General features: G+C 43.7%; 1 protein-coding gene across 1 annotated transcript; it reads right to left on the reverse strand.

Annotated features, from left to right (window-relative positions):
• Positions 1-2136: 2136 nt before the first annotated feature.
• CIMIP1 (ciliary microtubule inner protein 1) lies at positions 2137-9723 on the reverse strand. The gene is made up of 4 exons (XM_007525135.3): positions 9585-9723; positions 6980-7061; positions 5175-5276; positions 2137-2553 (listed from the first exon to the last, which is right to left on the reverse strand). The coding sequence occupies exons 1-4, from the start codon at positions 9650-9652 to the stop codon at positions 2392-2394; spliced, it is 414 nt and encodes a 137-aa protein (XP_007525197.1). The 5' UTR covers positions 9653-9723; the 3' UTR covers positions 2137-2391.
• Between the last annotated feature and the right edge of the window lie 1646 nt (positions 9724-11369).

The following is an 11369-nucleotide window of genomic DNA, read 5'->3' on the forward strand; positions in this document are numbered from 1 at the left end:
ACAGGGATGCAGAGGTCACATAGGCTCCTACGCTGAATATGGGCCCCAGATCACATCAAATTGATGGGGTTTACAGTCAACAATATCTCCACACCTTTCCCATATTTGGGAGCTACTCTCTTCCTTGATCCAGCTTTCTGGTCCTTCTGCCAACCATGACATCATCTTCCCAGACAATAATTAGGACCCACCTGCATATCAGATTTCAGGCTCAGGCAAAAAAAACCCAACCAACCAACCAACCAACCAACCAACCAAACAAACAAACAAAAAACACTAGTATAGCCACAGGCCCTTTGGAATGTAACTAAAATATGCCTACTAGCTATCTACAAAATGGAGGGCCCCTCAACTCTTCATCTGCACTATTCCAGCCTTTAGGTCCATGATTGTTCAACAATTTGTTTAGCTTTGTATGTTAACTCTACTTTCAACTACCAGGTTCCAGATGCTAGCATGATGCTGACCAAACTTCCCTGGACAGACAACCCCACCAATGTGTCCCGGAGCTCTGCTTCCCCAGAGCCCTTCCCTAAGAGAGAGGCAAGCTGGGAGTATGGATCGGCCTGTCAATGCCAATGTTCAGTGGGGAAGCAATTACAGAAGCCAGACCTTCCACCTTCTGCATCCCACAATGACCCTGGGTCCATACTCACAGAGGGTTAAAGAATAGGAAATATATTGAGGGGGGGGGAATGGGATACAGATTTCTGGTGGTGGGAATTGTGTGAAGTTGTACACCTCTTATCCTATGGTTTAGTCAATGTTTCCTTTTTATAAATAAAAAATAAAAATTTTGTGTATTTTGTAAAAAAAATGAAGACTGGTTGTTTAGATCACATTCTACAGACTTTTTTTTCTTTAAAAATAAAAAATAGTCAATGTTTCTTCTTTATAAATAAAAAATTAAATAAAAAAACAAGGGAAACAAAAGAGAATAAATATTTAAAAAAATAAAAAAATATTTTTTCTGTTTATTTATTTTGGACAGAGTGAAATTGAGAGGGAAGGGGGAGATAGAGAGGGAGAAGGAGAGAGAGATACCTGCAGCACTGCTTCACCACTCGTGAAGTTTTTCCCTGCAGGTGGAAACCAGAGGCTCAAACTGGGGTCCTTGCACATTGTAACATGTGTGCTCTACCAGATGCACCACCGTCTAGTCTCTCTTTAGACTTCTAAGAGTAATATTCCTGGATGAGAGATGATCTTATGTCAGGGGCTGCTGTGATTTGGAAATTTTGAACCCAGAGATTGCTGTAGGAATTCCTCCCCTGTGGTGCTGGGTGCCCCCAAATTATGCAAGTGTGCTAGTGTAGGCTGGTATGAAGGGTTGGGGAAGGTGCTTATGACTCCAGATGAGGGATTCTTGGGTGGGGAAAGTACATCACATACATCTGATCAGGAAAATGATCAGGAAAGTGTTGTGTGTCTCATAAATGGATTCGAATAGATAGAAATCCTCACAGGTCTTAAACGGGCAAACCCAGGGAGGAGCCCACCCATTAAACAGTGTTCCTTGGCTACTCAGGGGGAGGAAGGCTATCTCTTCATGGAAGACAAGTGTCTGAGCAGGACCCTCCCATCCTACCCACTCTAAGTCCGGGAAGGTGATGCTCTTCGATGCTCAGATGGGAGCATAGACCAGCAGTCACAACTTGCCTAGACACTCTCAGCTCTCCTACTTTTGGGTGGCCCATCTGGAGGGGCCAGATGAATCTCCATTTCTAAGGCCTGGAGCAAACCTTCAAGGCCAACCAGGAACAGAAATAAAACCTCAACCAGGAGGTTAATGTCCAGTGTCCTTGAGGAAGGGAAATGGCCTGGTTGGCCAGTTCAGCTGCTGTCTGTGAAGGAACAGGGGCCTGGGAAAGATAAATGGGAGGAGGCTGTCTATGGAGAAGTCTTGGGAAGTTCAGGTACTCCCAGATACAACAGGTCTTAGGCTCATTCCTGTCTAAAAAGCTGCTGACTTGTTGAAAATATTCTAAGAAAGGTGAGCCAATGCTTCATTCCTCCTAAAAGGAGGAACAGCCTCTAGGGATAGCTGAACACAGACACACCTGGTCACTAATCTCATTACAAATAGGGAGGGTGAGAGGTAGGTTTGAACGTGAGATGAAAGGATCTAAACACAGGTTTTAAAAATTAAGTCACATTTTTAAAGCCAAGTTTTGTATTTTCCAAGGTACCAAAATATTTCAGAGAATCTATTTACCCTCATTGGTTACACTGGCTAAGAAAGTTTTACAAGAATTTCCCAGAAAGGAAGCACTGAGGAATTGAGGATGTTTACAGGATATTTTGCAACATCCCATGAGCAAATGCGGAGGAGAGTCATGCCCGGAACTGGGTGCTATTGGTTGTACTCATTGCACAGGTCTCCACATTGGTTCAGTGTATGCCTTGTTCTGGCCAGTTAAGCTGCTTGGAATAGGCCCCTTTGCAGCTTCGAATCTCATGGTCATGCCCCAGACACTTGTTCAGTTCTGGCTTTGAAGATCTCCAGCCAATGAAGCCTTGCGTTGTCTCTGGGATGGGAGGGGATGGGAGGACCTGGAATAGAAATAAAGAGGGGCTAGTTACCTTGGCTCACAGTATCATGTCCATAGAGGCATCAGACTAGCAAGTGAGGCTAGTGTGGAAAAGACAGAAATAAAAACTCTGTGCCCCTAAGTTAGGTGAATAAAAGGCAGCACTTTCCATCAGCTGGACTCTGAGCTACATGGCTTCCTTGAAAAATCATAAACAGCAAACATGCTTCTTCTTCATTTAAAAAAATTTGGGGGGTCGGGTGGTGGCACAGTGGGTTACGCGCATGTGGCGCAAAGCACAGGGACCTGCGTAAGGATCCCGGTTCGAGCCCCTGGCTTCCCACCTGCAGGGGAGTCGCTTCACAGGCGGTGAAACAGGTCTGCAGGTGTCTATCTTTCTCTCCCCCTCTCTGTCTTCCCCTCCTCTCTCCATTTCTCTCTGTCCTATCCAACAACGAACAACATCAACAATGGCAATAACAATAACCACAAAGAGGCTACAACAACAAGGGCAACAAAAAGGTGGAAAAATGGCCTCCTTTTTGTGTATTCATGGTGCAGGCACCGAGCCCAGCAATAACCCTGGAGGAAAAAAAAATTTTTTCCACCAGGACTATAACTCTGGGGCTATATGCCTGTATAATGACTCCTATGCTCCTAGAACCCATCTCCCATTTTTTCTTTTCTTTCTTTTTGATAGAGAGAAAAAGAGAGAGGGAGAGAGAGGCACAGAGAAAGAAAGCTGCCTGCAGTACTGCTCCACTGCTTGTGAAGTTTCTCCCTTTTAGGGATGTGGGAGAGATTGACCCCCCCCCCCCCCCCCCCGCCCCGAGCTGGGTTGAGGCCTATCACCTCTGCATTGAGTCTTGAGAGGGGTAGACCGTGAGCCCTCCCAGAGAGAGGCTCATGTGGACCCAAGATGGTGCCTATATGGTCTTATCTACTGGCATGACATGGTGTGGTATGACGTGTGGCTCTGTGATTGGATTGCTACTACTTCCGGTTCCTTAAACCACAGTATATTAACCCCGCTTGCTGTACAGTAAAGGAGCTTGGTTTTCATTTATTTATTTTTATTTATTACGTAATCCCCCCCTTTTGTTGCCCTTGTTTATCGTCATTGTTGTTATTATTAGTGTTGTTGTTGTCATAACTGTCATCATTGTTGGATAGGACAGAGAGAAACGGAGAGAGGAGAGGAAGACAGAGAGCGGGAGAGAAAGATAGACACCTGCAGACCTACTTCACCGCCCATGAAGTGATTCCCCTGCAGGTGGGGAGCCAGGGGCTCGAACCGGGATCCTTATGCCGGTCTTTGCAGTTTTGGCCACCTGTACTTAACCTGCTGCTCCACCACCTGGCTCCATTTATTTATTTTTACCAAAGCACTTCTCAGCTCTGGTTTATGGTGGTGCAGGAGACTTTGAAGCTCCAGGCAGGAGAGTCTCTTTGCATAACCATTATACCATCTGCCCAGGCTGTATTATTGTTACTTTTTTTTTTTTTTTTAAACTAGAGCACTGCTCAGCTCCAGTTTGTGCCAGTTCTGGGGATTGCACCTGGGACCATAGAGCCTCAGGCATGAAAGTTGTTTGCATAACCTTTATGCTGTCTCCCCAGCACACACTCCCCAGCACACACATTCTCTAAAAGTGCTCTGTGCTGTCTTGAGTACTTTATAGACAACAGCCCACTCAACCTGGATACCATTTCTCCAATAATTGTTTTTAATGACATCTCCTCCCATTTAAGGGAAGAAATGGAATCAAAGAGAGAGCAAACCATTTGTTGGAGGTCACACAGGGTAGGACCTGGATCTCAGCCATCTGACTCCAGAACCTGTTTTCACCACTTACTGCCCACTCCTAATGAAGGATTGTGAGCTCAGTGGCTAGAGTCATAAACTTTGGGACCTCCCTCTGTATCTGCAGAGTGGACACAGCAACTCTGCCAACACATGGAGTCATGAAATGGATATGGCTCCTGTATCTGGGTGTGGACAGTGAGTTCCCCATGTGCTGGTTCCCCATGTATCCTTCCCATTGCTCTTGGCTTTGTGTTCCCAGAGCAAACACAAGTTTCTTGTTGGACTTCCTTCTTAGGAAAACAGGATTGAGGATAGCTTTGCAGGAGCTGGGAGATGGCGCACCTGGTCAAGCACACATAATACTATGTGCAAGGATGTGTGCTTAAGGCGCCCCTCTTCTGCTTCCCACCTGCAGAGGACCCTTCAGGAGCAGCGAAGCAGGTCTGCTGGTGGTGTCTATCTTTCTCCCTCACCCCCTTTTTTTTTTTTTGCCTCTGGGGTTATCACCAGGGTTTGGTGCCTGCAGTATGAATCCACTGCTTCTGGTGGCTTTTTTTTTTTTTTTCCTTCTTCTGATTTTTTGGATAGGACAGAGAGAAACTGAGAGGTGAGGAAAGATAGAGAGGGAGAAAGACACCTGTAGACCTCCTCCATCAAATGTGAAGCGATACTCTTGTAGATGGGGAGCTGGGGACTTGAACCAGGATCCTTTGTATTATGTGCACTTAACCAGGTGTGCCACTGCCGCCCCCCCTTTCTATCTTCCCCTCCTCTCTCAATTTCTCTCTGTCTTATTAAAAAAAAAAAAAAAGAAAGAAAAGAACAGCTTTGCAAACCTTGATGTATTTCTCCACAGGGGTCACTGGCCGGATGCGAAATCGTTCAGGAAGTTCAATTTTGGGCTTTGGGGTGGAAGGTTCTTCTTCATCCTTGATCAACTGCAACAGAATTCCCAGAGAGGGGGAGCTCAGGCTAAAACTGCAGGAAATGTTTCCAGAATTGGTTCCCACACCCCCGCCACCACAACCATGGTTCACAGGTGACAGAATTGGGGCTCAGAAATATTAGGCAGTGTGTCTCTGGCGTTAGGCAGTATGTCTCTGTCGTTAGGCAGTATATCTGTTACATACAGATGGACGGTGGCAGGAGGGGTCTTGCTGGCCAGCTCAGTCCCACATCCTCTAGATGCCCTGCTGTACTCAATGCTCAATGCAGGCTGCTAAGTCATCTTCTTCAGAGCAGTCATTTGAAAACTTTACGGGTTACTGGCTCAGATTAAAAATGCCAACCAGATTCCAAGGCCAATCTTGAAAATATCAGAGGAGAGTCCCCATCCCCCCTTTTAACTTTTAAAGCAATTTCTAATACTTTAAAACCCCAATTTAATTATATTTAAAGAATACTAATATAGACTCTTTTATGCATATTATACTAATAAGGACTCATTTTATGCATAAAATTTCAAATTGTGTAACTCTTTAAGTATGAAAAAAACTCATTAAGAATGGAGTAATTTCAAAGTCAGTGGGGTGGGGTGAATTACAAATGGGGCTTGTGCTGCCTTGAATCCTGAACATTTTGAACCATTCTCCTCTTAGGCAGTTCTACCCTTCCCCCACAAAGAAATGTAACTCCCTTGTGTTGTGTCCTGGAGATAGTCTGAAAGACTGTGAACTTGTGGCCACAGTCCCCATGTAGACCACACAAGCAATTTATGGGTCTGAAATTGTTGTACAAATTAAAGCTACTGTAATCCACTCAGAAAGTCTCATTTAAACATGTGGACTTCTGGATTCTCAAACAGTGGGATATACACTTGGTTTCTTCATGGTAGTAAATGCTGCATGGGCCAGAGGTCTCTGCTAATTATAGAGAAGTATAATTCATCACTCCCTATTAATTATGCCTGGACCTTTCTTTCATTTCTGTTGCTTATCCAGTTTGCAAAAGCTGAGAGTATTTTCCTAATAAGTGTGTGTGTGTTGTATGTGTATGTGGGAAGGGCATGTACAATCTCACTGCTTCCTGGTTGATTTTTTCTTCAGATAGATAGATGGATGGATGGATGCTACAGCCCTGGAGCTACCACCTGTGCTATAGCTCTCCTATATGGTGTCAGGGCTCCAACCTGGGCCTCCCACAAGGCAGGACACCCCTTTACCGGCTGCCCTGTGGACTACTCCCCTTCCAAATAATCTCTCTAGCATTCACTTGGTGTCTCTCTTTCTGAACCTCATGACAGCTCAGTGGGGCAGGTGAGGACTATTACCCATTTGATGGATCGGAAGCTTGAGGCCCGGTGGCCCTGAAATCAAACATAAGAGCTTCTTGCCTTGATACTTTATTAGTTGTGTGACTTTGCAGTTTTTTGTGCTTTACCATGTTATTTACAAAATAGATGTGTAACAGCATCCCCACCACCAGGGTGATTCTTCAGATTAAATGAGTTGGCTGGGATGAAGCACCCAGAACATGCTTGGGACATGTTAATTCATGAAAGGAAGGAACTCTTGCATTTTAGAGTTAGCAGTGCTCTCCAACACTCTTTAATTTTATTCTTGCAAACAATACACCTCTTAACTGTTGACCCATTGAAACACTTGATCTCCATAACCTGGAGACTCAGAAAACATACATTTACCTTTTCAAGGGGAGTTGCTAAAAATCCCCAGTTCTGAGACCAGTTTTGCCGTGCTTCATTTTCAGCTTTCAAGCGATATCTCCTGAAGACAAAAACCAAACCAAAACAAACAAACAACAACAACAAAATAAAACTAAATGATTTGGTCCTAAGCACTAGGCAACGTTTGAGGAAGGTTAAATTAGCAAAGGTACACTGGGGAAAAAAAAAAACTGTCATTCTTCAGTGCAGACTGAGTGGGAGATGACTCACCCGGACCTTGTACCACAGGGAGGGAGGAATGGGAAAGAACAAGGGGGTTGACTAATGGGTCCATCTGGGGGTAGACAAATGCTGAGTGCAGAAGGGGTTGTCCGTGTATCAGACTCCTTTTCAAAGTAACTATTAGGTACAAAATCATTCTGAAAGTACATTTTCCTAATCAATGCAGGAGATTGAATTTAGCTAGGACTTGCTTTTCATGGAAGTTATGCATACCGCTCACTGAATCATCTTCCTGGCCATATGGAGATACTTTTTAAGGATCTTTGTCTCAGGTCAAGGATGAGGGGTGTTTGAGCCCGTCCTAGTAGCAAATTTTATGGAGGTGATCTCTCCTAGGTTCCCAAAAGTGCAGATCCACCACTGGCATGACCTTGAGATGGAGTTATCCTTCAATACTGCACCTAGGGGACCTCAGTCCTTCCCCCCCATGTCCTCCCTCTGCTTTTGTTCCACATCAAGCATGAATTTCAAATAACTACCTATGGGCTGATCTGAGTTGTAGTTAGAGAACTGCTGTGCCACATTTTACAAACAGCTAATTAAACACTTACTCATTTTGATGTACAAATTTTGTTTCCTACTTTGGAATCAACATCTGCACTTCCTGTCCCCCCACCTCCTGTTGTGTCTCATCATCAGTTCAGTTTTGGAAGTCCTGGTCAGTGGGATCCCTCCGCCCTCTGACACCTGAGGAGTTACATCAGAATCTATTTTCAACAGAGATATAATATGAATTGTAAATATGAGCCACAAATGCAATTTAAGGTGTCCTCATAGCCATGTTGAAAATAGATTAAAAAAATGGTAGACTTTAACTTTTTTTTTCTTTTACCAAAGTACTGATCAGCTATGGTTTACGTTGGTTCAGAGGATTGAACCTGGGACTTCAAAGCCTCAGGCATGACAGTCTGTTTGCATAACCGTTATGCTATCTTCCCCTGCCCTAACTTTTTTTTTTTTTGATTAGTGACAAAGAAGGGAGAGAGGGAGAGAGAGAGAGAGAGAGAGAGAGGAGAAAAACTGATCACAGCTTTCTTTAATGGGAGAGAGGGATTTGAACTAGTGTCATGCACATGGCAAAGCAAAGCACAGCACGCGCTATCCAAGTGAGCTATTTCACCAGATAGACTTAGTTTTAATATTACGTTTTTGGTATGAACATTCCTAAACTTGCATGCATTATATATTTGTTGCATGTGTCAATTTGGATCAGTTATATTCCAAAGGCTCAGCAGTCTCTTTGGATAGTGTACAGAAAGATCTAAGGGCTTAACCAACACTTTTCACATAGGATTTGCATGTGGAAGGGTAAGTGGGAATTTGGTGAAGAAAGGAGAGAAATGCATTCTTAGGCAGAGGAAGCAGACCCTTCTATGGTAATATTGCTTATTGGTGGCACTTAGAAAAACATAAGAAAAAACTGTAGTTGGGCACTTTATGTCAAATCAGACTAGCTCTTAATTTACCAAGGTGACATAGAGTTTCTTATAAAAATAAATGTATTAAGTGAAACAAAGTCTTTTTAATAGAAAGGATGTAAGTAATGAAGGTGGCAAGTAGGTTGACTAAAACTTAAGAGGTAAGCACAATTATGGTTACTGGTCACCACAGTTTACTTGCATCTCAATTAGTAATTTCCTCTATAAGTTAAACCTTTAAAGAGAGGGAATGACATAAGGCAAGCTGACAGAATACCAAATAAAAATACAGCCTATAAATACTTAACAAATTTCGATCTTTGAAGAAAATGAATCCATTCTTCAAAATTTTTTCATTCTAAAATCATCAGAGCAATTAAGAGAGAAAGTAACGTGCCTATGAACCTCTCAAACTGAGCAAATATTAAAAGAAATTTTTTTGTTTGTTTCTTAAAAAATTTGGGAGACCAAAGGAGAAATATAATTGTTATGCAAACAAGCTCTGAGATCCCAGGTTACTCCCTGCATCATCACATCAGCCAAGGCTTATTTTAATAAATATTAAAATGTAATATTAACATTAATAAATTTTAATAAATATTAAAAATAAAATAGGTAAATCTTAAAAATTCAGAACACATTTAGCTGGCTGGTTCTCAATAAGCAAATCTCAACCAATGGTTGTAAAGCCAGATGCAAAATTTTATAGACCTCAATGGTGTGCCTAAGACAAGTGGGAGAAAGAGAAAGGCTTTGTCTGCTTCCCTCCATTCTGGTGTCCTTAATATCACACCTTTTCCTCAAGGTTCCTGACCTAGAGTTCAACCACCTCCTGGTCTCAGTAGGAAAACCGAGGTGGTCAGGTGTGCACACTTCAGGTGGTACTGCCCCAACCCTGCTGGTTACCAGATCTTGGGTGTTACCAGATCGCATCCTGGGCCACTAGGTTCATACGCTCCGCCTCAGCATTGCTGATGGGTTTCTGCGACATGGAGGAGCCTCAGTTTGCGGTGCACAGTTTGCGTTTTCAGTTGCTCAGTTTGCTGTGGCCACAGGCTGTCTCTAGGCACTTGGGCGACCGGTTGCTAAGCAACGTGAAACACAGAGGCGGAGGCGGTGCTGCACCTGGCGGGGTGGGGACTTCTGATTGTCACAGTCCAGGCCCAGGGTTGCACTGTGCTTTGAGCAATTTGCTCATCTCCCACATATTTGGGTGTGCTCCTCTGTATTACCAAGAATATTCCATTTTCCAACTGTGAGGAATTGGGGCAGAGTTTTTGAGCATCACAAAAGTACTGCTATGAATATTATTAATAGCATGCGACTTTCTAAGTCATTCTAAGAATGTCTGCATACAGTTCTATTGGATCTACTCTCTGTAACAAGCTTCCAATAGAACTCCCAGCTAAATTCATCTCCAACTTTGGTATCAGCCACTTTCTTTTGTGTCCATGAGTGTCAATCTCCCATTGGTGTTTGTTGACCAACCTGCTGACTCCCTAAGGCTTGCACATACCATGTTTCTTAAATCATGCTAAATAGGTCTAAGAAACAACCACAGTGAGTCAATTGCACAGGACTAGGGAAGATTCTTTTGCCTGTGTAGTCAAAGGATATAAGTATCCAGAGTCTCAAGGAGAAAATGAAGGCTATAGGCTTCCTCTGAATATAGGTTAATGATTTCTCTCTTTCTCCCTCTCCCTCTCCCTCTCTTTTCTTTTTTTCCTCCAGGGTTGTCACTGGGGCTCGATGCCAGCACTATGAATCCACTGCTCCTGGTGGCCATTTTTTTTTCCATTTTGTTGTTGTTAGTTATTGAATAGGACAGAGAGATATTGAGAGAAGAGGGGAAGACAGATGGGTGAGAAATATAGACACTTACAGACCTAGTTCACCTACAGGTGGGAAGCAGGGGGCTGGGACCAGGATCCTTGTGCCAGTTCCTGTGCTTTGCACTAAGTGCACTTAACACAGTGTGCCACCACTGGGTCCCTAGGTCAGTGATTTCTAATGTGCTCCTCTGGGTGGGGATTTTTCTGTCTTCAGTTGGGTACGGGATTCTCCCTGATCTGTTTTCTTACTTGTCTTCCCTTCACTTCCTCTATAACTTGTTTTTTTATGGTGTGTTTGACTTATATGTTTTCTTTTCTTTGATAGGACAGGGAGAAGATGAGAGGGGCAGAGGAGATAGAGAGGGAAAAGAGACAGAGAGGCATCTGGAGCACTGCTTCACCGCTAGTAAAGCTTTCCTTCCTGCAGGTGGGGACTGGGGACTTGAACCCAGGTCCCTCCACATGATGATGTGTACCCTCAAACAGGTGCACCATGGCTTACATTCTTCTTCTTCTTCTTCTTCTTCTTCTTCTTCTTCTTCTTCCTCTTCCTCTTCCTCTTCCTCTTCTCCTTCTCCATCTCCTTCTCCTCCTCCTCCTCCTCCTCCTTCTTCTCCTTCTTCTACTTCTCCTCCTTCTCCTCCTCCTTCTCCTTCTCCTCCTCCTCCTCCTCCTCCTCCTCCTCCTCCTCCTCCTCCTCCTCCTCCTTCTTCTTCTTCTTCTTCTTCATCTTCTTGTTTTGACTAATGGAGATGCTGGGTGGAAATCCAAGATTGGGGTGGTCTCAGTTGTCCACTTTCAAAATATTGAGAGGACAGGCAGAGGATGGAATTAGGGCTTGAAGAATGAACAAGTGAATGGATTATGAATAAGTGT

Source organism: Erinaceus europaeus, chromosome 1, assembly GCF_950295315.1.
Source record: "Erinaceus europaeus chromosome 1, mEriEur2.1, whole genome shotgun sequence".
NCBI lineage: Eukaryota > Metazoa > Chordata > Mammalia > Eulipotyphla > Erinaceidae > Erinaceus > Erinaceus europaeus.